General features: G+C 34.7%; 1 protein-coding gene across 1 annotated transcript in view; it reads left to right on the top strand.

Moving 5' to 3' along the window:
- Positions 1-27516, top strand: part of CATSPERE (catsper channel auxiliary subunit epsilon) — a 422009-nt gene that overhangs the window by 105302 nt on the left and 289191 nt on the right. Inside the window, exon 9 of the mRNA XM_082341607.1 lies at positions 13021-13517. Coding sequence (XP_082197733.1) covers positions 13021-13517 — 497 coding nt within the window. The remainder of the gene's footprint in view (positions 1-13020; positions 13518-27516) is intronic.

Here is a 27516-nt window from a genome sequence, read left to right as displayed (position 1 = left end):
ATTCTTTTGTGCTGCACAGATTCACTGTGCTGTACACCTAAAGCTAACACACACAATATTGTGAATTAACTATACTTCAATTAAAAATTTTAAAAATAAATAAATTATAATTAAAATTTGAAAAAAAAAAACAGAAAAAGACAAAAGAAACACCAAAAATGAGGATAATTTAAGGGACTAGAGGGGCAACAAGTTGTAGTTATCTTTGCATTTTAGGGGTCCCAGAAGAAAAAGAGAGAACGGAAAAAAATGCAGAAAACCTATTTGAAGAAATAATGGCTGAAAATTATCCTAACCTGGTGAAGGAAACAAGCATCCAAGCCCAGGAATGACAGAGTCCCAAACAAGATAAACTCAAAGTGGCCCACACAAGACACATTATAATTAAAATGCCAAGAGTGAAATATGAAGAGAGAATCTTTAATGCAGCAAGAGAAAAACAAATACTTACATGCAAGGAAATCCCCATAAGAATATTAGCTAACGTTTCAGCAGAAACTTTACAGACCAGAAGGGAGTGGCACAACATATTCAAAGTGCTGAAAGGAAAAAACTTACAACCAAGAATACCCTATCTGACAAGATTATCATTCAGAATTGAATGAGAGCTAAAGAGTTTTCCAGACTAGCAAAAGCTAAAGGAGTTAATCACAACTAAACTAACCTTTCAAGAAATGTTAAAAGGACTTCTTTAAACAGAAAAATAATAATAATAAGTAGAAATATGAAAATTATGAAAGAAAAAATATCACTGGTAAAGGCAAGACTATGGTAAAGGTAACAGATCAACCAACTATAAAGCCAGTATGAAAGTTAAAAGACAAAACTAATAAAATCATGTATAGCTACAATAATTAGTTAAGGAATACACAAAACAAAAAGATGGTGTAAAAAACAAAACCTTGAGGAGGGAGTAAAAATATAGTGCCTTTAGAACATGCTCAAACACTTTAGAGCATGCATCACCTTAAAATAGACTGCTATGTACATAGGTTGTTATATAAGAACCTCATGGTATGGACTTCCCTGGTGGCGCCGTGGTTAAGAATCCGCCTGCCAATGCAGGGGATATGGGTTCGAGCCCTGGTCCAGAAAGATCCCACATGCCATGGAACAACTAAGCCCATGTGCCACAACTACTGAGCCTGTGCTCTAGAGCCCAAGCCACAATTACTGAAGCCCGTACACCTAGAGCCCCTGCTCCACAACAAGAGAAGCCACCACAATGAGAAGCCCATGCACCACAATGAAGAGTAGCCCCTGCTCGCTGGAACTAGAGAAAGCCCATGCGCAGAAATGAAGACCCAATGCAGCCAAAAATGAAATATTAAATAAATTAATTAATTAAAAAAAAACCTCATGGTAACCACAAACCAAAAACCAATAATAGAGCCACAAAAAATAAAGAGAAAGGAATACAGCTATTGTACAAAAGAAAGTCATCAAAATACAAGGAAAGAGAGTAAGAGAAGAAGAAAGGAACAGAGAACAACAAAAATAACCAGAAAACAATTAACAAAATGGCATAAGTACATATCTATCAATAATTACTTTAAATGGAAATGGACTAAATGCTCCAATCAAAAGACATGGAGTGACTGAATGGATTTAAAAGCAAGATCCATATATATGCTGCCTACAAGAGACTCACTTCAGATCTAAAGAAACACACACAGACTGAAAGTGAAGGGATGGAAAAACATACAGGCATACTTTGTTTTATTGTGCTTTACTTTATTGCACTTTGCAGATATTGTGGTTTTTACAAATTGAAGGCTTTTGGCAACTCTGCATCTGTCAAGACCATCAGTACCATTTTTTTCCAACAGCATTTGCTCACTTTGTGTCTCTGTGTCACATTTTGGTAATTCTTGCAATATTTCAATCTTTTAATCATTATTATTTATATTATTATTTAGCTTATTATATTTAATATAATAATATTATATAAGTTATGGTGGTCTTTGATCAGTGATCTGTGATGTTACTATTGCAAAATGATTACAACTAGCTGAAGACTCAGATGTTGGTTAGTATTTTTTACCAATAACGTATTTTTAATTAAGATATGTACATTGTTCTTTTAGAGAATGGTATTGCACACTCAATAAACTATATTGCAGTGTACACATAACATTTCTATGCATTGGGAAACCAAAAAATTCATGTGATTTGCTTTATTGCAATGTATGCTTTATCACGATGGTCTGGAACTGAACTGTAATATCTCCAAGGAATACCTGTATTCCACGCAAATGGAAGCAAAAAGGTAGCTGGGGGTAGCAATATTTATATCAGACAAAATAAACTTTAACACAGACTGTAATAAGAGACAAAGAAGAACATAAATAATGATAAAGGGATCAATCCAAGAAGAATATATAACACTTGTAAATATATATGCACCCAACATAGGAACACCTAAATACATAAAGCAAATATTAACAGACAGAACAGAAGAAATTCACAGTAATACAAGAACAGTAGGGTTCTTTAAACCCCCTTATATTAATGGATGGATTATCTAGACAGAAAACCAATAAGGAAACATTGACATAAAAAGGGAACCCTCCTGCACTGTTGGTGGGAATGTAAATTGATACAGCCACTATGGAGAACAGTATGGATTTTCCTTAAAAAGCTAAAGATAGAGCTACCATATGACCCGGCAATCCCACTACTGGGCATATACCCTGAGAAAACCGTAATTCAAAAAAGAGACAGGTACACAATGTTCATTGCAGCACTATTTACAATAACTAGGACATAGAAGCAACCTAAATGTCCCTCAACAGATGAATGGATAAAGAAGATGTGGCACATACATACATTGGAATATTACTCAGCCATAAAATGGAATGAAACTGAGTTATTTATAGTGAGGTGGATGGACCTAGAATCTGTCATACAGAGTGAAGTAAGTCAGAAAGAGAAAAACAAATACTGTATGCTAATGCATATATATGGAATTTTAAAAAGCAGTACTGATGAACCTAGTGGCAGGGCAGGAATAAAGACGCAGATGTACAGAACGGACTTGAGGGCACGAGGGGGAAGGGGAAGCTGGGATGAAGTGAGAGAGTAGAATTCACATATATACACTACCAAATGTAAAATGGATGGCTAGTGGGAAGCTGCTGGATAGCACAGGGAGATCAACTCCAGGCTTTGTGACCTAGAGGGATGGGATAGGAAGGGTGGGAGGGAGGCTCAAGAGGGAGGCGATATGGGGATATATGTATACATATAGCTGATTCACTTTGTTATACAGCAGAAACTAACACAACATTGTAAAGCATTTATACTCCAATAAAGATGTGAAAAAAAAATGACACATTAAATCAGGTTACCTTACGAGATGCATCCAAAGCATTCCACCCAGAAACATCAGAATACACATTCTTTCAAGTACACATGGAATATTCCCCAGGATAGATTACATTTAATGACACAAAAGAAGTCTCAATACATTTAAAAAGATTGAAATCATATCAAGCATCTTTTCCAGTCACAATGGTATGAGACTAGAAATCACCTACAATAAGAAACTAGAAAAAACACAAGCACATGGAGTCTAAACAACCATTGGGTCATTGAAGAAATCAAAGAGAAAATAAACCAATACCTTGAGACAAATAAAAGTGGAAATACAACATTCTAAAGTCTATGGGGTGGGGCTTCCCTGGTGGCACAGTGGTTAAGAATCCACCTACCAGTGCAGGGGACACAGGTTCGAGCCCTGGTCTGGGAAGATCCCACATGCCACAGAGCAACTAAGTCCGTGTGCCACAACTCCTGAGCCCATGTGCCACAACTACTGAAGCCTGTGTGCCTAAAGCCCATGCTCCACAACAAGAGAAGCCACCACAATGAGAAGCCTGCACTCTGCAACGAAGAGTAACCCCCACTTGCCACAACTAGAGAAAGCCCGTGCTCAGCAATGAAGACCCAACGCAGCCAAAAATAAAAAATAAATAAATAAATTTATTAAAAATAAAAAGTCTCTGGGACGCAGCAAAGGCAGTTCTAAAAGGTAAGTTTATAGCCATACAGGTCTACATCAGGAAAGAAGAAAAATTACCAACAAACAACCTAAACTTACACCTAAAGGAACTAGAAAAAGAAGAACAAACAAAGCCCAAAGTTAGTAGAAGGAAAGAAATAGTAAAGACCAGAGTGTGGAAATGAATAAAACAGAGACAAAAAAGGAAGGAAGGAGGGAAGGAAGGGTCAATGAAATGAAGAGTTGGTTCTTTGAAAAGATAAACAAAGTTGATAAAACATTAGCCAGACACATCAAGAAAAAAGACAGTTGGCCTAGATAAATAAACTCAGAAATGAAAGAGAAGTTACAACTGACACCACAGAGATACAAAATATTGTAAGGAATTACTATGAAAAATTATACACCAGCAAATAGGACAACCTGGAAGAAATGGATAAATTCCTAAAAACATACAATCTTCTAAGACTGAATCAGGAAGAAATAGAAAATCTGCATAGGCCAATCACTAGTAATGAAATTGAATCAGTAATCAAAAAATTCTAACAAACAAAAGTCCAGGACTAGATGGCTTTACAGGTGAATTCTACCAAACATTTAATGAAGACTTAATAACTATTCTTCCCAAACTATTCAAAAAAAAATTGAGCAGGAACTAATTCAATGAGGCCAGCATCACCTTGATACTAAAACCAGACATAGACATTACAAACAAGAAAATTACAAGTCAATATCACTAGTGAACACAGATGCAAAATTACTCAACAAAATATTAGAAAATCAAATTCAACAATTCGTTAAAAGGATCATACACCATAATCAAGTGAGATTTATCCCGGGAAAACAAGGGTGATTCAATATCCACAAATCAATCAATGTGATATACCACATTAATGAAATGAAGGATAAAAATCATATGATCATCTCAGTAGATGCAGAAGAGAACTTTTCACAAATTCCATTTATGATAAAGATTCTGAACAAAGTGGGTAAAAAGAAACATACCTGAACATAATAAAGGCCACATATGACAAACCCACAGCTAATATCATACTCGGTGAAATGCTGAAAGCATTTCTCTAAGATCAGAAACAACACAAGGATGCCCAGTCTCTCCACTTTCATCAACATAGTATTAAAAGTCCTATCCACAGCAATCAGACATTAAAAATAAATAAAATGAATCCATATTGGAAAGGAAAAAGTAAAACTGTTTGCAGATGGCATAGTATTATATATATTAAAAATCCTATAGATCCCACCAAAATACTATTAGAACTAAAAAATAAATTCAATAAAGATGCAGGAAACAAAAGTAGCATATAGAAAGCTGTTGCATTTCTATACACTAGTAACAAAATTATTAGAAAGAGAAATAAGTAAAGGGAATTAAGAGGTACAAACCTGTAGTTATAAAATAAGTCACAGGGATGTAATATACAGTATAAGGAATATAGTCAATCATACTGTAATAATTTTGTGTGGTAACAGATAGTTACTAGATTTATCATGGTGATCATTTTGTTATTTATTTGATTGTCAGATCACTATGTTGTACACCTGAAATGAACATAATATTGTATGTCAACTGTACTTTAATAAAATAAAATGTTATATGTCTAGCTAATAAAAAAAAGAAATTCAACTTTATGGTAACTAGATACAGAATAAGTATAGATTTAACTTAGTTTTTTGGCACATGTATGTCAATTGATTTCCACAATTGTTTCAACACATGTTTGTTGTACATCTACTAATCAAGGTACTGTTAGAAACTAGGGGTATAGTCAAGGTTCCTACCTTCTGTATTCAATTTTTAATTGGGAATTCAAGAATTCAAATTATTATAATTCAAATTCTAAGATGGGAAATGGATAATTAACAATATGTAAACAATATAATATGTTGTATCAAGAACTATGAAAGAAATACACTAGGTGATAATACAGAGAGATCCATTTAGATACCATCTTAGAGGTGGCATTGAGTTGAGAAAAAAGGGTTTACATGAACAAGTAATGTGAAAAAATGTGGAAAGACTAATCTAGGTTTTTAAAAACAAACATACTTTAGAGATGTAGCAGATACATAAACAGTTATAGACCAATACATTTGAAAACTTAAAGAGAAAACATTCTAGAAATATACAGTTTTTTAAAGATGACTCAAAAGGAAATATAGAAGTTGAGCAAAGAAACTTAATCAGTATTTAACAATCTTTGGGGGCAGGGAGAGAGCACTAGCACAGATCATTCCAATCCTAAATTGCAAAATGAAGTTAGCAAATTATCATATACCAGTTCAGGCAAGGTCTATATGAGAAAGAAAAATTATAGGCTTATCTCATTCATGAACCTAGATACAAAATTCTGAATAAAATATTAGTAAAATAAACCCACCAATATATGAAGAGAGATATGACATATAATCAAGTTGGTTTATACCAGAAGTGCAAGGTTAGTATAATATTTTAAATGTTTTAATGTAATTTACTACATTTTTAGATTAAAGGAGAAAACTACCTGATCATCTTAATAGGGACAGAATGAAGCTTTACTTTATTATTACCTCATATCATAATTACTTACCTCATATCATACATTAAAATAATCTGAGATTAATAATAATGCCAATAATAATAAAATAACCTCAGAAGACATACATGTGGAAGGCTAAACTGAAAAACTTTTAAAAAGAGATAGGAAAATATCTTTATTGCCTCAGGAAAAATTTTCTATAATCAATAAAAGTACCTCAAATTATAAAAGCAAAGATTTGATAAACAACTCATTAATAGGTACATGAAATGATGTTTGACTTTATTAACAATTAGAGAAAAATATTAATAGCCCAGAGAGGTCTATTTTACACACACCAGATTGATAAATATGTTAACATTTTAGACTGTTGGTGAAAATATGTTTCAGCATTCAGGCTGCTATAACAAAATACCATTAACTGGGTGACTTATAAACAACAGATTATTTTTCACAGTTCTGGAGGCTGGAAGTCTGAGATCAGGGTGCCAGTGTGGTTGGTTGAAGGCCCTCTTCTGGGTGTCAGAATTCTCATTGTATCCTCACCTGGTGGAACAGACTGGGGAGCTCTCTTGGGCCTCTTTTACAAGGGCATTAATCCCACTTATGAGAGTTCTACCCTCATGACTTAATCACCTCTCTAAGGCTCCACTTGCTATTACCATCGCATTGGGCATTAGGATTTCAATATACGAATTCTGGGCACACACAAACATTCACACCATAGAAATGTGCATCAATGGGAACACTTACATACATTGCTAGTAGAAGTATAAATTGGCACAAACAGTTTGAAAGATATTTTTACACTGTCAGCCGAAGTTGAAGATGCATATATCAAATGGTTCCACAATTCAACACCAGTATATACCTTAGAGAAATCCATGCACAGGTGCATCAAGAGATGTGTGAAAGTATATTTGTAGCAGCATTGTTTCTAATAGGAAAAAATTTGAAACACTAATTTCCATTCATAGAGAAATGGATAAACATTCTCTAGTATAATTATGCTATAGAATATATACATTATACAGCTGTGAAAAATAAATCAAACACAGCAACACAAATCAACATGAATGTATTTCACAAACATAATATTGAATGAAAAAAGCAAGTCATGGAAGAAAAGTACAGTATGATTCCATTTATATAAAATGCAAAAAGTTGAAAAATTAAATAATATGTAGTTTATTAATACATATATGCGGTAAACTAGTTTTTTAAGGCATGGAAATTGACCTTGTATCCTGAAACCTTGCTATAATTGCTTATTAGTTCCAGGAATTTTTTTGTCTGTTCTTTGGGATTCTCTACATAGATAATCATGTCATCTGTAAACAAAGAACATTTTGTTACTTCCTTCCCAATCTTGTAAAACTTTTATTTCATTTTCTTGTCTTATTGTGTTAGCTAGAACTTCCAGTATGGTGTTGAATAGAAATCTTTGTCTTGTACCTGTTCTTAGGAGGAAAGCATCTAATTTCTCACCATTAAGTTTTTTGTATGTTCTTGTAGATGCTCCTTTGTCAAGTCAAGGAAGCTTCCCCTCTGTTGCTAGTTTGCTGAGAGATTTTATCATGAGTGGGTGTTGGATGTTGTCAAATGGTTTTACTGCATCTGTTGATATGATTATATGCTTTTTCTTCATTAACCTGTTTATGTGATGGACTATATTAAATGATTTTTAATGTTGGACCAGACTTGCATAACTGGAATAAATCCCATTTGGTCGTGGTAAATAATTCTTTTTACACATTATTGGATTTAAAATGTCTGTAGCTTTATCTGTAATGTCTTTATCTGGTTTTGGTGTTAGAGTAATGCTGATCTCATAGAATAAGTTGGGAAGTATTGCCTCTGCTTCTATTTTTTGGAAGACATTATAGAGTACTGACATCCTATATTCCTTAAATGTTAGAATTCACCAGTGAACCCGTCTGGGCCTGGTGCTTTTTGTTTTGGAAGATAATTGGTTATTTATTTATTTTATTTAATGCATATATCCCTATTCACATTATTTCTCTTTGTGTGATTTTTGGTACATTGTATCTTTCAGTTGGGCCATCTCATCTGAGTTATCGAATTTGTGGGCATAGAATTGTCCATTAATTGTTCATTTAATAAAGAGTATTCCTTTATTACTCTTTAATGTCCATGAGATCAGTAGTGATGGCCCATTTTAATTTCTGATATTAGTAATTTGTGTCCTTTGTCTTTTTTTCTTAGCTCAGCTAGAAGTTTATTGACTTTATTTATCTTTTCAAAGAACGCAGCTTTTGGTTTCATTGATTCTCTCTACTGCTTTTCTGATTTCAATTTGCTGATTTCTGCTCTAATTTTTATTATTATTTTTCTTCTGATTGCTGTACATTTATATTGCTTTTCTATCTCCAGTTTCTTAAGGTGGAAGCTTAGATTATTGATTTTTAGTTCTTCTTTTCTAGTGTATGCATTCCATGTTGTAAATTTCCCTGTACACACTGCTTTCAGGTCATCTCCCAAATTTGATAAGTTGTATTTTCATTTATTTCCAAATATTTTAAAATTTCACTTGAGATTTCTTCCTTGATCCATATATTACTTAGAATTGTGTTGTTTAATCTCCAAATATTTAGGGAAATTTCAGGTATCTTTCTGTTATTGACTTCTAGCTTAATTACATTGTGATATGAGAGCATACTTTGATGATTTCTAATTTTTTAAGGTGTGTTTTGTGGCCCAGAATATGGTACATCTTGGTGAATACTCCGTATGATCTTGAGAAGAATGTGTATTCTGCTGTTTTAGGATGAAGTATTCTTTAAATGTCAGTTAGATCCAGTTGATTGATGGTGCTCTTCAGTTTAACTGTGTCCTTACTGATTTTCTGCCTGCTGGATCTATTAACTACTGATAGAGAAGTTTTAAAGTATCCAGCTATACTAGTGGATTTTTATATTTATATTCTCTATTTAATAATATTATATTGTATATTTGAAAGTTAGTAAGAGAGTAGATCTTAGGAGTTCTTATCACAAAAACAATTTTTATAGCTATGTATGGTGATGGACGTTAACTAGACTTACTGTGGTGATCATTTTGCAATATATAAAAATGTCAGATCATTATACTGTACACCTAAAGCTAATAAAATGTTATATGTCAATTATAGCTCAGTATTTTAAAAAATCAGGCCAGTGACTATATGTGAGTGGGTGGAAGAGGGGAAAGAAGAGACATGCAGGAAATGTCCAAGTTACTGGCAATGTTCTGATTCTTGATATGGGTGATTATTACACAGGTGTTCATCTTGGTATTATTCTTTAAGGTGTGTGTTTTGTATCATATATTCTTGTATAACATGATTTATTATTTTGTTTTAAAAATTAGTAAATAAATGATATTTTAAAAGAAATAGAAATAAAATATGCATATGTACAGAATGTCAGATATCCATTTAAATAATGTTGCCTTGGATGCCATAAAAAAAATCTACATAATTGGATTGATTAATTTGGGTTTAGAAAAGATTGTCCTTATAAGAGATATATTTTGTGGTAAAACAAGAAAGCAAAATAGAAGAAATAATTCTTGAGTAGGACTTGAAGGACCAGTAGAATATAGAGATGGAGAAGAGAGACTGGGTGCTCTAAGAGAAGGGAGGGGGTACAAACAGTTTGGAAGGCAAAAAGAAAGAACACATCTGGCACTTCCCTGGTGGCACAGTGGTTAAGAGTCTGCCTGCCAATGCAGGGGACATGGGTTCAAGCCCTGGTCCAGGAAGATCCCACATGCTGCAGAGCAACTAAGCCCATGCACCACAACTACTGAGCCTGCACTCTAGAGCCCGTGAGCCACAACTACTGAGCCCATGCACCACAACTACTGAAGTCCACACACCTAGAGCCTGTGCTCCGCAACAAGAGAAGCCACGGCAATGAGAAGCCCGTGCACCACAAGGAAGAGTAGCCCCCGCTCGCCGCAGCCTGAGAAAGCCCACACACAGCAATGAAGACCCAACACAGCCAAAAATAAATTAATTAATTAAAAAAATTAATATTAGATTAGTTTGTAAAAAAAAAAAAAAGAACACACCTGAAATATAATATGGCAAGTGAAATTGAACAGGAAAAAAATGAACCTTCCATGAAAAGTATTGGAATAGTTTGAATTTTTGCTGGATATAATTTAGGGGCCACTGAAGTCTCTAACCAGAACATGACTTAATGAAATTCAGTTTAGAGCAGATAAGTTAAAACATGGCAGATTAAATATATTTATTTATCTCTATTCTCTTCCATAATCTTGCTAAAATAACAAGGAGAAACGTTTTTAAAGTTGCAAGCCTATGAAAACAAACAATGGGAAAGGAAGCAAGCACAGAAGATAGAAAGCACAGAGAGAACTGGTAACTGACTTAGTAGAGCACAGAAATTCTGTTAATTAAGAGCTTGCAGAAGGGAATTCTGAAGTAATTGGAAATCCCCAGGGTGCCTGCAGTCATGCTCCCTGAATATGGAAACCTAGCATATATCCTCCTGGCAGGCTAGAGGATTCTTCTTTGGATTAACTGGTCAGAAATACTTAAATTTAGAATCAGGAGGAGAGAAGCAGAGTGGGGCACAGTGGGAGTAAGGGGTATTCCTCAAAGCTGTCTCACCACTTGTTACTGATACTCTTGTAAATATTAATGGACAGCCAAGGGCAACCAGTTACAGAAAGCCTCCAACATGAATGTAAGAGACCTAAATCAATAAACAGAACAACGGAATTCAGGGGACATAGCACACAGCAGGGAGCCAAAGAAAAGTTCACAAAAAATATTGTGTCTTCACAGAAATAAGAGAAGATATTATACACATAAAAGAAGATTAAGATGCTATAAAATGAGAAGTAAGAAAAAAATTGAAAAGTGTATAAACATAGTCATAATTTTTTTTAAAAATCAAAGGTTTGAAAACAAAATGATAGACATGGGAAACTGAAAAGCTCAGTATGCCATGGCCAGGCCTTGAGCGCTGGGTCCTTCCTAGGTCTTGTAGATAACCAATTATCCATTCAAACAAAATAGTCACCAATACATAACTGTACCGTGGCTGTGTATATGAGATTATTATGTAGCCAGTGGACAATAACAAAATGATACTGGTGATTTTTTTAAAATGTGCTTGAAACCAATGTTAGAGTCAGTGGTGTGGTTTGTCCAAAGCAGTAACTGCACCAAGTTTAATGGTGCCATGATTTAGGGCATAGAGGTTTGATGACATTCCTACAACTGGCCCAGCATGGGGCTCCCTTCACCTGGCAGGACCTCATTCTGAGTGGTCGGAATGCCATCACCACAACCAAGTGTGTATTCATTGAGGAAATAGGAAACTCAAGAAGCATTTACTGAACATCCTCTAGCCTGATGTCTCCTGGATTGCCCTGCTGAGAAACTCTCCTTAGAACTTTTCATAAGTTTTAAGATACATGTCAGAGTGCTTGTTTTCACAGATTCCTCTGTGTCCACTTCAAAAGATAGACCCAGCTCTGTCAAATTTTAGAATACAAAGGAAAAAAAGGGACAATCTTAAAAACTTATAGAAAGGCAACTCATTTGAATCACAAGAGTCAGTGTGTCATCTGACTTCCCCATTAGTAAAGCTAAATACGTGAGCCTGGAGAAAACGCCCTCAAAGTTCTGAAGTCTCTACCTAGCCAAACTATCTAGCAGGTATGTAAAATAAAGATATTTTGGGGACTCAGGGTCTCAGAAACTTTATGTTCACATACCCTTTAACAGAGAGGAACTGAAAAATGTGTTTTAACAAAACAAGAAAGATCAAACCATTGGATCCAGTAAATGGTGGCTTCAACCCAGAGAGTAATAAAGGGAAACTCCAGGAAACAAGTACTAGATTACCTCTGCAGTTACCACATGGAAAATATTATGGAGCACCATTTTAATTACCTATTGGAAAACTTAGAAAACTAAACAAATATTTAAATGAAATAATTATTAACTTTAGGAGAAATATTGTAAATAAACATAAATATAAGAAAACATAATTAAACATTTCTCAGTAGTAAACAATATATATTAATAACAATGTAAATAATATACATTTAGCTAAACACTGTGATATTAACTTGAGAGAAGAGGAGATGTGTGGGTAGGTATTATGAGACAGATACATTTTCATTTGTCATATAAGAAGACAATAATGTATAAAATTATATACTAAGAGAACAGTATAAGAATATTTGTTTGAGAATATGGAGACACATTCCAGGACAAAGAGATGTAAGAGTCAAAACTTTTTCTTTGGGAACTAAAGTGAGGAATGAGGAGAAATGGGGCAGTGGTAATGTTTTAGTACTATTTGTTTTGTTTTACCCAGACTTATGTTGATAAAAATAAAAATTTTTATAAAAGATGATAAATGTCAGCACCATGCAAGATGGATGAGAAGGAGGGCATGCATTTTATTCTTATATTTTCTATTTTTCTCTTCTTAGGACCTGGCATATCTCGATACCGATGACAGCAGATGATGTGCTAAAGGAGATTAGAGGAAATCAAGTGGCTTTTCAAGATTGCTTTACTGCAGATATTTTTTTCCTGCTGACTTTTTCTTTGTTAACAATACCTGAGATTCCTGGGTTTTTACCAGTCTCTTCACCACAGGGTAGTCAATTAATGGCAGACTGGGCTGCTTGTGTTCCTTCATTTGTTGTTGTGGTAGCTGATATGGAGACCTTTCAGACAAATGATTCATTCCGTACTTGGACCAGAATCAGAGTGCCTCCAAACATTCTGACTGATGATGAAAGACACAGTGTGTCTGATGTGACCCTATCACAGGATGGAATATTTTTTTTAATAAATGGTATTCTTTACTTTAAAAATTATAATGCATTTAAAGGACTGGGAAGCAATGTAAATCTTCCTGATGGTGGAATTATTGGCATTACATCAAGAAAATGGTGTTGGATCAACTATTTATTGAAGGTTAGTAAAAAGATTACATATATGTATATTATACCTGCACATTTAGATATATTTACCATACTGTTTAATGCAGTGATATATCAGAGACTATACTATGCAGCTCTTTGTAGAATTATTTTTTTAAGATTTATTTTTTATTTATTTATTTATTTTTGGCTGCATTGGATCTTAGTTGCAGCACATGGGATCTTCGCTGAGGCACGCAGGATCTTTTGCTGTGGCACACGGGTGTCTCTCTAGTTGTGGCGTGCAGGTTTTCTCTTCTCTAGTTGTGGAGGGTAGGCTCCAGGGCATGTGGGCTCTGTAGTTGTGGTGCATGGGTTCTAGAGCGTGTGGGCTCTGTAGTTCATGGCACACAAGCTCTCTAGTTGAGGCACATGAGCTCAGTAGTTGTGGCACATGGGCTTAGTTGCCCCATGGCATGTGGGACCTTAGTTCCCTGACCAGGGATCAAACCCACTCCCCTGCTAAGTCAGATTCTTTACCACTGGACCACCAGGGAAGTCCCTGTAGAGTTATTTATGCTTGTAAATAACTCTTATCTTTCTGACCTAGCTTCTCAGAGACCTCTTTACAGAGGTGTACCACCGATGACAGAGAATAAAATGAATCTAAAATATCTTTAATAGATTTAAATAAATGGAAAAGAAATTGGAAACCATGAGAAAAAAGGAATCTATCAAATGACAAGGCAATGAGTAAAACTAAAAGCAAGGAAGTCATTACCATAAAATTTAGGATAATGGTTATCCTGGAAAGAAAAGATGTAGTGATTGGGAGAGAGCATGTGTGATATTTGGGAATTCTGATTATATTCTATTTCTTAATCTAGGTAGCTATTACACAGATTTCTGCTTTGTGATCAGTCTTCCAGCTATTTATTTATTTATTATATTTGGTCGATTTTCTGTATGTAGATTCTATTTCAAAAATTTTAAATATGTAAAAATAAATGTTAAAATATAACCTAGATAAAACTAACAAAAATTGAAATGTAAAATTCAACGATCATTTTAAATAGAAGATTGGATACAACAAAAATAACTAGTGCATTGGGAAGTAGATAAGAAGAAATCAAACAAAATGAAAAACTGGGAGAAAGGGAGAAACCAAGAAAAAGAGGGTAAGAGAGATGAAAGAAAGAATGGGAAAGAGAAGATTCAACATATATCTAACCAGAATTCCAAAATGAAATTTTAGCAAGAAAGAGAAAGAGCTGAGACTTTTTCAGACTTAAAGAAAGATATCAATCCTCAATCCATAAATATTAATAAATCCAAGTTGATATAGGAGAAAAGCAAACCCACTTAGATACAAAATAGTGAAATTGCAGGGTATCAAAGACTAATAAGAGATATTAAAAGCATCCAAAAAGAAAGGACAAATTACAAACAAAGTAAAGACAGTAAAACAATTAGAATCAGTGGAAGTCAGAAGACAGTGAAATACTCAACTGAGGTAAAGTTATTGGCAACCTAAAATTATATATATTCAATAAAACTATCCTCAAGAATAAGAATGTTTGAAACTATATTAATCAAAATCAGAGATTTTATAATTAGAATAATTGAAATAAAATCCATTAGATGTGCTCAATAGCAGAATGGATATGACATGACAGAGGAAACAGTCAATAAGACTAAAGTTATATCAATAGAAAATTTCCAATGTAAACAATAGAAAATATTGTCAAAGTTGAACCAAGCCCCAGAGACCTGTGGGACAATACCAAAACGTCTAACATACATGACATTGGAGTCCAAGGAGGAGAGAAGAGAGGATCATGTAGAAAAAAAAATCTGAATAAATAATGGCTAGAAACTTCTCAAATTTGGTAGTAAGTATAAACTTATGGAGCCATGAAGCCCAACAGACTCCAAACAATGTAGTTGTAAAAGAAACTCATAATCAAACTACTAAAAACCAAAGGAAAAAAAATGTGGAAGCAGCCAGAGAGAAGTGATACATCATATATAGGAGAACAATGATTCAAGTGATAGCTGATTTTTCATCACAGACCATAGGTAACAGAAGGCAATGAAGCAGTATTAGTAGAGTACTGAAAGAAAGGATCATCAGCATAGAATTCTATTCCAGACAAACATGTTTTTCAGGAATTAAGGAGAAATAAAGACATTCTCAGATGAAGGAAAACTAAGAAAATCTGTTACCAGAATACCTACTCTAAAAGAAATATATGTCTAATGAAGCTTATCAGGTGGAAGGGAAATGGAGAATTTAAAACTTCAGTAATGAGTAAAAAACAACTGAAATGGTAGATATACAGGTAAAAATTATTTTAGACTAAAATCATTTTAATAAAATTATTTAATTAGATTTGTTAATCTAATTTATTTAATTAGCTAAAATAAAATTATTCTAATCTAATAGTTATTAGATTAAATAATATTTAATCTAATAATAATAGATTATATTATTATATAATCTATTATATAGATTATTTTTATACTCTAGTTCCTTAAAACTTAAGAGTATAAAATTTTTATATTTTTATACTCTTAATTTTTATATTTTTATACTCTTAAGTCCTTAAAATACGTATGATATGTAAAAGCAAAATTTTAAATATACAACATTTTCTGGTGGGCTTTTTAATGTATGTTGATATAATACATGATGATTACAGCATAAATGCAGAAGGATAAAAGAACCTATGGGGTAGTGAGCTTTCTTCATTACACTTGAAATGTTAAATGCATTATTATAACCCCTAGAGCAACCACTAAAAAATTATACAAGATAGAGTTTTAAAAACCTCAACAGATAAATTAAAATGGAATACTAAAAAAAAATTTTTTTTCAATAACCTCAAAGAAGACAGGAAAGGGAAACACAGGGACAAAAACCAGAGGATACAAACAGAAAACAACACAATGGTAGTTAAATATAAACATGTCAATAATTTCAATAAATGTAAATGGCCAAAAATTACTAATTAAAAGGCAGAGATTGTCAAATTGGATTTTTGTTTTTTAAAGACCAAACTGTATGCTTCCCATAAGAAACCCCCTTTAAATATAAGGAGACAGAGTTGAATTAAAAGTAATATATTGGAAAAGGATATATCATGCAAACACTAATTAAAGAAAATGGGAGTGGATTTATTAATATCAGACAAAGTAGGAAAACAATTGGATAAAAAGGGACATTATATGATAAAAGGGTCAATTTGTCAAGAAGACATAGCAATCCTAAATGTGTATGTATCTAACAAACAAGCTTCATAGCATATGAACCAAAATTAATTGAATGGAAAAAAGAAATAGATAAATCCACAAAATTGTTGGAAGATTTCCACAGTCCTTTTTCAGTAATAGATAAAACAAGTAGACAGAAAACAAGCAAGGATGTACAAGGATAAATGGCACCAGTGGTCAGAAAACTACTGCCCATCTCACCCAAATCAAGTCTGCTGTCTTGTGTGTAAAAAGTTTTATTGGAATATAGCCGTGCTCATTTGCTTATGTATCATCTCTGGCTGCTTTTGCCCTACAACAGCACTGATAAAAATTTGCAAGAGTATGTGGACCAAAACTTAAATATTTACTATATAGCCCTTTCCATAAAAAGTTTGCTGACCCCTGAATTAACCAGCTTGACCTAGTAGACATTTGTAAAATATACTCCACCCAACAACAGCAGAAAATATATTCTTTTCAAGTAAACATGGAATATTAGCAAAGATAGAGTATATTTTAGAACATAAGACAAACGTTAACAAATTTAAAAGAAGAGAAATCAAAGCATGTTCTCTGGTCATAACAGAATTAAACTAGAAATCAACTTTTTAAAAACAGATATGTGGAAAGTCATCAAGGATTTGAAATTTTACAAATACACATTACAGTAACCATTTGGGCAAACACCATTTCAAGGGGAATTTAAAATAATTTAAAAAAATATTTTTGGTTTTGGCTCCATTGTGTCTTCGTTGCTGCACACAGGCTTTCTCTAGTTGTGGCAAGTGGGGTCTACTCTCCGTTGCGGTGCATGGGCCTCATTGCAGTGTCTTCTCTTGTTGCGGAGCATGGGCTCTAGGTGCATGGGCTTCAGTAGTTGCAGCACACGGGCTCAGTAGTTGTGGCACATGGACCCTAGAGCACACGGGCTTCATTAGTTGTGGCACGTGGGCTTAGTAGCTGTGGTGCCCAGGTTCTAGGGCGTGTGGGCTTCAGTAGTTGTGGTACATGGGCTCAGTAGTTGTGGCTCGTGGGCTGTAGACCACAGACTCAGTGGTTGTGGTGCACGGGCTTAGTTGCTCTGGGGCATGTGGGATCTTCCCAGAGCAGGGCTCGAACCTGTATCCCCTGCATTGGCAGGTGGAATCTTAACCACTGCACCATCAGGGAAGTCCCCTAAAAATCATTTTAACTAAATAAAAATAAAACATTAAAGCTATATCAAAACTGATGGAAGTGAAAGAAGAAATTGACAAATCCATAATTGTAGTTGAAGATAAAATAGACAATTGTATAGAAGAACTGAACAACCAACTGAATCTAATTTATATTTATAGAATAGTCTACCCAACAACAGCAGAATACATATTCTTAGCAAGCGTTCATGGAACATTTACCAAGATAGACCATATACTGAGTCATAAATCAAACCTCAACACATTTAAAGGAATTTAAATCATATAAAGTATGTTCTCTAACTACAGTGGAATTAAACTAAGAGTCAATAACAGAACTTTATCTGGAAATACCCCAATTCTTGGAAATTAAACAATGCACTTCTAAGTAATTCATGTGTTAAATAGGACATCTCAGGGAAATTAGAAAATCATTTTTAAAATTATTTTAATTGAAGTATAGTGGATTTACAATGTTCTGTTAGTTTCAGGTGTACAACACAGTGATTCAGATATATATATATATACACATGTATATGTATATATATATATATATTCTGTTGTACATATTCAGTTATATACATATTTATTTATATGTATATATTCTTTTTCAGATTCATTTCCATTATAGGTTATTCAAAGATATTGAATATAATTCCCTGTAGGTCCTTGTCGTTTGTCTATTTTATATATAGTAGTGTGTATCTGTTAATCTCAAACTCTTAATTTATCCCTCCCTGCCCACTTTCCCCTTTGGTAACCATAAGTTTGATTTCTATGCCTGTGAATCTATTACTGTTTTGTAAATAGGTTCATTTCTCTTATTTTTAGAGTCCACATATAAGCAATATCATATGATATTTCTCTTTCTCTGTCTTACCTCACTTAATCTGATAATCTCTATGTCCATCCATGTTGCTGCAAATGGAATTATTTCATTCTTTTTTAAAATGAGTAATATTCCATTGTATACATGTACAACATCTTCTTTATCCATTCATCTGTTGATGGACACTTAGGTTGCTTCCATGTCTTGGCTGTAAATAGTGCTGTTATGAACACTGGGGTGCATGTATCTTTTCAAATTATAATTTTCTCTGGATATATGCCAAGGAGTGGGATTGCTGTATCATACGGTAACTCTATTTTTAGTTTTTTAAGGAACCTCCTTACTGTCCTCCACAGTGGTTGTACCAATTTACATCCCCACCAACAGTGCAGGAGGCTTCCTTTTTCTCCACATGCTCTCCAGCATTTATTATTTGTAGACATTTTAATGATGGCCATTCTGACTGGAGTGTTTGATTTACATTTATTTTCATTTGCCTGTTGGCCATCTCTATATCTTCTTTGCAGAAATGTCTATTTACGTCTTCTGCCAATTTTTTGATTGGGTTTTTTTTTATTGAGTTATATGAGCTATTTTTGTATTTTGCAGACAAATCCCTTGTCAGTCAGATGGTTTACAAATATTTTCTCCCATTTAGTAGGTTGTCTTTTTGTTTTGTTTATGGTTTCCTTTCCTGTGCAAAAGCTTTTAAGTTTAATTAGGTCTCACTTGTTTATTTTTGCTTTTATTTCCATTACTCTAGGAGATAGACCTCAAATAATATTCCTGTGATTTATCTTAAAGAGTGTTCTCCCTATGTTTTCCTCTAGGAGTTTTATAGTATCTGCTCTTACATTTAGGTCTTTAATCTATTTTGAGTTTATTTTTGTGTATGGTGTTAGGGAGTGTTCTAATTTCATTCTTTTACATATAGCTGTCCAGTTTTCCCAGCACCACTTATTGAAGAGACTGTCTTTTCTGCATTGTATATTCTTGCCTCTTTTGTAGTGGATTAATTGACCATAATGGTGCGGGTTTATTTCTGGGCTTTCTATGCTGTTCCATTGATCTATGTGTCTGTTTTCTGCCAGTACCATACTGTTCTGATCACTGTAGCTTTGTATTATAGTCTGAAGTCAGGGAGCCTGATTCCTCTAGCTCTGTTCTTTCTCAAGATTCTTTTGGTTATTTGGGGTCTTTTGTGTTTCCATAGAAGTTTTAAAATTCTTTGTTCTAGTTCTGTGAAAAATGCCATTGGTAATTTGATAGGCATTGCATAGAATCTGTGGATTGCCTTGCATAGTATGGTCATTTTAACAATATTAATTCTTCCACTCCAAACACATGTTATATGTTTCCATTTGTTTGTGTTATCTTTAATGTCTTTCATCAGTGTCCTTTTTTTTTAACATCTTTATTGTAGTATAATTGCTTTACAATGGTGTGTTAGTTTCTGCTTTATAACAAAGTGAATCAGCTATACATATACATATATCCCCATATCTCCTCCCTCTTGCATCTCCCTCCCACCCTCCCTATCCCACCCTTCTAGCTGGTCACAAAGCACCGAGCTGATCTCCCTGTGCTATGCGGCTGCTTCCCACTAGCTATCAGTTTTACATTTGGTAGTATATATAAGTCCATGTGACTCTCTCACTTCATCCCAGCTTACCCTTCCCCCTCTCCATGTCCTCAAGTCCATTCTCTACGTCTGTGCCTTTATTCCTGTCCTGCCCTGAGGTTCTTCAGTGCCTTTTTTTTTTTTAGATTCCATATATATGTGTTAGCATACGGTATTTATTTTTCTTTTTCTGAATTACATCACTCTGTGTGACAGTCTCTAGGTCCATCCACCTCACTACAAATAACTCAATTTCCTTTCTTTTTATAGATGAGTAATACTCCATTGTATATATGTGCCACATCTTCTTTATCCATTCATCTGTCAATGGACACTTAGGTTGCTTCCAAGTCCTGGCTATTGTAAGTAGAGCTGCAATGAACACTGTGGTACATGACTCTTTTTCAATTATGGTGTTCTCAGGATATATGCCCAGTAGTGGAATTGCTGGGTCGTATGGTAATTTTATTTTTAGTATTTTAAGGAAGCTGCATACTGTTCTCCATAGTGGCTGTATCAATTTACATTCCCACCAACAGTACAAGAGGGTTCCCTTTTCTCCACACCCTCTCCAGCATTTATTGTTTGTAGATTTTTTGATGATGGCCATTCTGACTGGTGTGAGGTGATACCTCATTGTAGTCTTGATTTGCATTTCTCTAATGATTAGTGGTGTTGAGCATCCTTTCATGTGTTTGCTGGCAATCTGTATATCTTCTTTGGAGAAATGTCTATTTAGGTCTTCTGCCCATTTTTGGATTGGGTGGTTTGTTTTTTTGATATTGAGCTGCATGAGCTGCTTGTAAATTTTGGAAATTAATCCTTTGTCAGTGGCTTCATTTGCAAATATTTTCTCCCTTTTTGAGGGTTGTCTTTTCATCTTGTTTATGGTTTCCTTTCCCTTTGCTGTGCAAAAGCTTTTAACTTTCATTAGGTCCCATTTGTTTATTTTTGTTTTTATTTCCATTTCTCTAGGAGGTGGGTCAAATAGGATCTTGCTGTCATTTATGTCATAGAGTGTTCTGGCTATGTTTTCGTCTAACAGTTTGATAGTGTCTGGCCTTACATTTAGGTCTTTAACACATTCTGAGTTTATTTTTGTGTATGGTGTTAGGGAATGTTCTAATTTCATTCTTTAACATGTAGCTGTCCAGTTTTCCCAGCACCACTTATTGAAGAGGTTTTCTTTTCTCCATTGTATATTCTTGCCTCCTTTATCAATAATAAGTTGACCATAAGAGCATGGGTTTATCTCTGGGCTTTCTATTCTGTTCCATTGATCTATATTTCTGCTTTTCTGCCAGTACCATACTGTCTTGATTACTGTAGATTTGTAGTACAGTCTAAAGTCCCAGAGCCTGATTCCTCCAACTCTGTGTTTCTTTCTCAAGATTGATTTGGCTCTTCAGGGTCTTTCATGTTTCCATACAAATTGTGAAATTTTTTGTTCTAGTTCTGTGAAAACTGCCATTGGCAGTTTGATAGGGATTGTATTGAATCTGTAGAATGCTTTGGGTAGTATAGTCACTTTAACAATGTTGATTGTTCCATCCAAGAACATGGTATATCTCTCCATCTGTTTGTATCATCTTTAATTTCTTTCATCAGTGTCTTATAATTTTCTGCATACAGGTCTTTTGTCTCCTTACGTAGGTTTATTCCTAGGTATTTTATTCTTTTTGTTGCAGTGGTAAATGGGAGTGTTTCCTTAACTTCTCTTTCAGATTTTTGTCATTAGTGTATAGGAATGCAAGAGATTTCTCTGCATTAATTATGTATCCTGCTATTTTACCAAATTCATTATTTAGCTCTAGTACTTTTCTGATAGCCTCCTTAGGATTTTCTATGTATAGTATCATGTCATCTGCAAACAGTGACAGCTTTACTTCTTCTTTTCCAATTTCGATTCCTTTTATTTCTTTTTCTTCTCTAATTGCTGTGGCTAAAACTTCCAAAACTATGTTGAATAATAGTAGTGAGAGTGGACAACCTTGTCTTGTTCCTGATTTAAGAGGGAATACTTTCATGTTTCACCATTGAGAATGATGTTGATTTTGTGTTTGTCATATATGCCCTTTATTATGTTGAGGTAAGTTCCCTCTATGCCTACTTTCTGGAGGGTTTTTATCATAAATGGGTGTTGAATTTTGTCGAAAGATTTTTCTGCATCTATTGAGATGATCATGTGGTTTTTCTCCTTCAATTTGTTATTATGGTGTATCCCATTGATTGATTTGCGTATATTGAAGAATCCTTGCATTCCTGGGATAAACCCCACTTGATCATGGTGTATGATCCTTTTAATGTGTTGCTGGATTCTGTTTTCTGGTATTTTGTTGAGGATTTTTTCATCTATGTTCATCAGTGAAATTAGCCTGTAGTTTTCTTTTTTTGTGACATCTTTGTCTGTTTTTGGTATCAGGGTGATGGTGGCCTCGTAGAATGAGTTTGAGAGAGTTCCTCCCTCTGCTATATTTTGGAAGAGTTTGAGAAGGAAAGGTGTTAGCTCTTCTCTAAATGTTTGATCGAATTTGCCTGTGAATCCATCTGGTCCTCGGCTTGTGTTTGTTGGAAGATTTTTAATCACAGTCTCAATTTCAGTGCTTGTGATTGGTCTGTTTATATTTTCTATTTCTTCCTGGTTCAGTCTCGGAAGGTTGTGCTTTTCTAAGAAGTTGTCCATTTCTTCCAGGTTGACCATTTTATTGGCATATAGTTGCTTGTAGTAATCTCTCATGATCCTTTGTATTTCTGCCATGTCAGTTGTTAGTTCTCCTTTTTCATTTCTAATTCTGTTGATTTGAGTCTTCTCCCTTTTTTACTTGATGAGTCTAGCTAATGGTTTATCAATTTTGTTTATCTTCTCAAAGAACCAGCTTTTAGTTTTATTGATCTTTGCTATTGTTTCCTTCATTTCTTTTTCATTTATTTCTGATCTGATATTTATGACTTCTTTCCTTCTGCTAACTTTGGGGGTTTTTTTGTTCTTCTTTCTGTAGTTGCTTTAGGTGTATGGTTACATTGTTTATTTGAGATGTTTCTTGTTTCTTGAGGTAAGATTGTATTGTTATAAACTTCCATCTTAGAACTGCTTTTGCTTCATCCCATAAGTTTTGTGTCATCCTGTTTTCACTGTCATTTGTATCTAGGTATTTTTTGATTTCCTCTTTGCTTTCTTCAGTGATCTCTTGGTTATTGAGTAGTGTGTTGTTTAGCCTCCATGTGTTTGTATTTTTTCCAGATTTTTTTCCTGTAATTGATATCTAGTTTCATAGCGTTGTGGTCAGAAAAGATACTTGATACGATACCAATTTTCTTAAATTTACCAAGGCTTGATTTGTGACACAAGATATGATCTATCCTGGAGAATGTTCCATGAGCACTTGAGAAGAAACTGTATTCTGTTGTTTTTGGATGGAATGTCCTTTAAATATCAATTAATTCCATCTTGTTTAATGTATCATTTAAAGCTTGTGTTTCCTTATTTATTTTCATTTTGGATGATCTGTCCATTGGTGAAAGTGGGGTGTTAAAGTCCCCTACTATGATTGTGTTACTGTTGATTTCCTCTTTAAAGGCTGTTAGCATTAGCCTGATGTATTGAGGTGCTCCTATGTTGGGTGCATAAATATTTACAATTGTTATATCTTTTTCTTGGATTGATCCCTTGATCATTATGTAGTGTCCTTCTTTGTCTCTTGTAATAGTCTTTATTTTAAAGTCTATTTCGTCTGATATGAGAATTGGTACTCCAGCTTTCTTTTGATTTCCATTTGCATGGAATATCTTTTCCCATCCCCTCACTTTCAGTCTGTATGTGTTCCTAGGTCTGAAGTGGGTCTCTTGTAGACGGCATATATACGGGTCTTGTTTTTATATCCATTCAGCCCGTCTATGTCTTTTGGTGGGAGCATTTAATCCATTTACATTTAAGGTAGTTATGGATATGTATGTTCCTATTACCATTTTCTTAATGTTTTGGGTTTGTTATTGTAGGTCTTTTCTTTGTTTTGTGTTTCCTGCCTAGAGAAGTTCCTTTAGCATTTGTTGTAAAGCTGGTTTGGTGGTGCTGAAATCTCGTAGCTTTTGCTTGTCTGTAAATGTTTTAATTTCTTCGTCAAATCTGAATGAGATCCTTGCTGGGTAGAGTAAACTTGGTTAAAGAGTTTCCCTTTCATCACTTTAAATATGTCCTGCCACTCCCTTCTGGCCTTCAGAGTTTCTGCTGAAAGATCAGCTGTTAACCTTATGAGGATTCCCTTGTATGTTATTTGTTGTTTATCCCTTGCTGCTTTTAATATTTTTTCTTTGTATTTAATTTTTGATAGTTTGATTAATATGTGTCTTGGCGTGTTTCTCCTTGGATTTATCCTGTATGGGACTCTGTGCACTTCCTGGACTTGATAGACTACTTCCTTTCCCATATGAGGGAAGTTTTCAACTATAATCTCTTCAAATATTTTCTCAGTCCATTTCTTTTGCTCTTCTTCCTCTGGGACCCTTATAATTCGAATGTTGCTGCGTTTAATGTTGTCCCAGAGGTCTCTAAGACTGTCCTCAATTCTTCTCATTCTTTTTTCTTTATTCTGCTCTACAGTAGTTATTTCCACTATTTTATCTTCCAGGTCACTTATCCGTTCTTCTGCCTTAGTTATTCTGCCATTGATTCCTTCTAAAGAATTTTTTATTTCATTTATTGTGTTGTTCATCATTGTTTGTTTGCTTTTTAGTTCAAGATCCTTATTAAACGTTTCTTGTATTTTCTCCAATCTATTTCCAAGATTGTGGATCATATTTACTATCGTTACTCTGAAGTCTTTTTCAGGTAGACTGCCTATTTCCTCTTCATTTGTTTGGTCTGGTGGGTTTTTATCTTGCTCCTTCATCTGCTGTGTGTTTCTCTGTCTTCTCATTTTGCATAACTTACTGTGTTTGGGGTCTCCTTTTCACAGGCTGCAGGTTCGTAGTTCCCGTTGTTTTTGGTGTCTGCCCCCAGTAGCTAAGGTTGGTTCAGTCGGTTGTGTAGGCTTCCTGGTGGAGGGGACTAATGCCTGTGTTGTGGTGGATGAGGCTGGATCTTGTTTGTCTGCTGGGCAGGACTGCGTCTGGTGGGGTGATTTGGGGTGTCTGTGACCTTATTATGATTTTAGGCAACCTCTCTGCTAATGGCTGGGTTTGTGTTCCTGTCTTGCTAGTTGTTTGACATAAGGTGTCTGGCACTGTAGCTTGCTTGTCATTGAGTGGAGCTGGCTCTTAGCATTGAGATGCAGATCTCTGGGAGAGATTTGGCCATTTGATATTATGTGGAGCCTGGAGGTCTCTGGTGGACCAATGTCCTAAACTCGGCTCTCCCACCTCAGAGGCATAGGCCTGACACTGGCCAGAGCATCAAGACCCTGTCAGCCACATGGGTTTTGGGAAGTCTGAGGTCTTCTGCCAGCATTCAGTAGGTGTTCTGTAGGAGTTGTTCCACATGTAGATGAATTTCTGATGTATTTGTGGGTGGAAGGTGATCTCCACATCTTACTCCTCCACCATCTCGAAGTTCTCTTCATCAGTGTCTTTAGAAAATCTTTTAACTGAATGAAAGTGAGGATATAAGATGTCAAATTTTATGGAGTTCTGCTAAAGCAGCGCCTAAAATGGAATTTATAGCATTAGATGCTTATGATAAAGAGAAAAATCTTAAAAGCAGTCAGAAGAATAAAATATTTTATATACAAAGGAACAAAGATAAGTATGACATCAGATTTCTCCTTGGAAACAATGCAAGTGAAAAGACAGTAGAGCAACATCTTTCCAATATAGAATTCTAAAGCCATGAAAATATCTTTCAAAAATGAAGTGAAAATACTTTTTCAGACATACTAAAGTTGGGCTAATTCATCACTAGCACACCCACAAAGAAGAAATGTGCTAAAGGAAGCCCTTTGAGTGGAAGGAAAATGATACCAGATGGAACTATGGACCTACACAAAGAAGTGAAAATCACCGGAAATGGTATCTACAAGATTACATTTATAATATTTCTTCTTATTATTTAAATCCCTTTAAAAGATAAGTGTTTAAACAAAACTAGTAACAATGTAGTTTAGAGTTTATAACACATGTAAAAATAAAATGTATGACAAAGACAAGAGAGGAGAAGTGGAAATACACTTTTGCAATATTTTTATACTGTATTTGAAGTGGTATAATATCACTTAATGATCTGTGGGAAGTTAAAGATGTACATATTTTTTTAATATTTATTTACTTATTTGTTTATTTGTTTATTTGGCTGCACTGGGTCTTAGTTGCTACATGCAGGATCTTCATTGCCGCATTCGGGATCTTTAGTTGTGGCATGTGGGATTTTTAGCTGTGGCATGTGGGATCTTTTAGTTGTGGCATGTGGGATCTTTAATTGTGGCATGCGGGATCTTTAGTTGTGGCATGTGGGATCTTTAGCTGTGGCATGTGGGATCTTTTAGTTGTGGCATGTGGGATCTTTAATTGTGGCATGCGGGATCTTTAGTTGTGGCATGTGGGATCTTTTAGTTGTGACATGTGTAATCTTTAGCTGTGGCATGTGGGATCTTCAGTTGCAACATGCAAACTCTTAGTTGCAGTATGTGGGATCTAGTACCCTGACCAGGGATCAAACATGGGTCCCCTGCATTGGGAGCATGGAGTCTTAGCCACTTGACCACCAGGGAAGTCCCTAAAGATGTATATTATCAGCCCTACAGTGACCACTAAAATGACAAAATTAAAAATTATGCTATGTGATCATAAAAAACATTCAGTTAATCTCAAACAAGAGGGAAAAGAATAAAAAGAAAAGCTGGGACAGGTAGAAAACAAATAAGATAACAGAGTTAAACCTAACCATAAAATAATCAATTAAATGTAAATGATCCAGTGACTTCCCTGATGGTCCAGTGGCTAAGACGCCATGCTCCCAATGCAGGGAGCCAAGGTTTGATCCCTGGTCACGGAACTAGATCCCACATGCCGCAAATAAGAGTTTGCATGCTGCAACTAAAGATCCTGCATGCCACAATGAGGATCCTGCACGCAGCAACGATGATGCCACATGCTGCAACTAAGACCCAACACAGACAAATAAATAAATATTTTTAAAATAAATAAATAAGTGTAAATGATCCAAACATTATAATTAAAAGTCAGAGATT

The sequence above is a fragment of the Balaenoptera borealis genome (genome assembly GCF_965194805.1).
Source record: "Balaenoptera borealis genome assembly, chromosome: 1".
Classification (NCBI taxonomy): domain Eukaryota; kingdom Metazoa; phylum Chordata; class Mammalia; order Artiodactyla; family Balaenopteridae; genus Balaenoptera; species Balaenoptera borealis.
The sequence above is the reverse complement of the archived record's forward strand: the minus strand, read 5'-3'. Positions and strand labels throughout refer to the sequence as shown.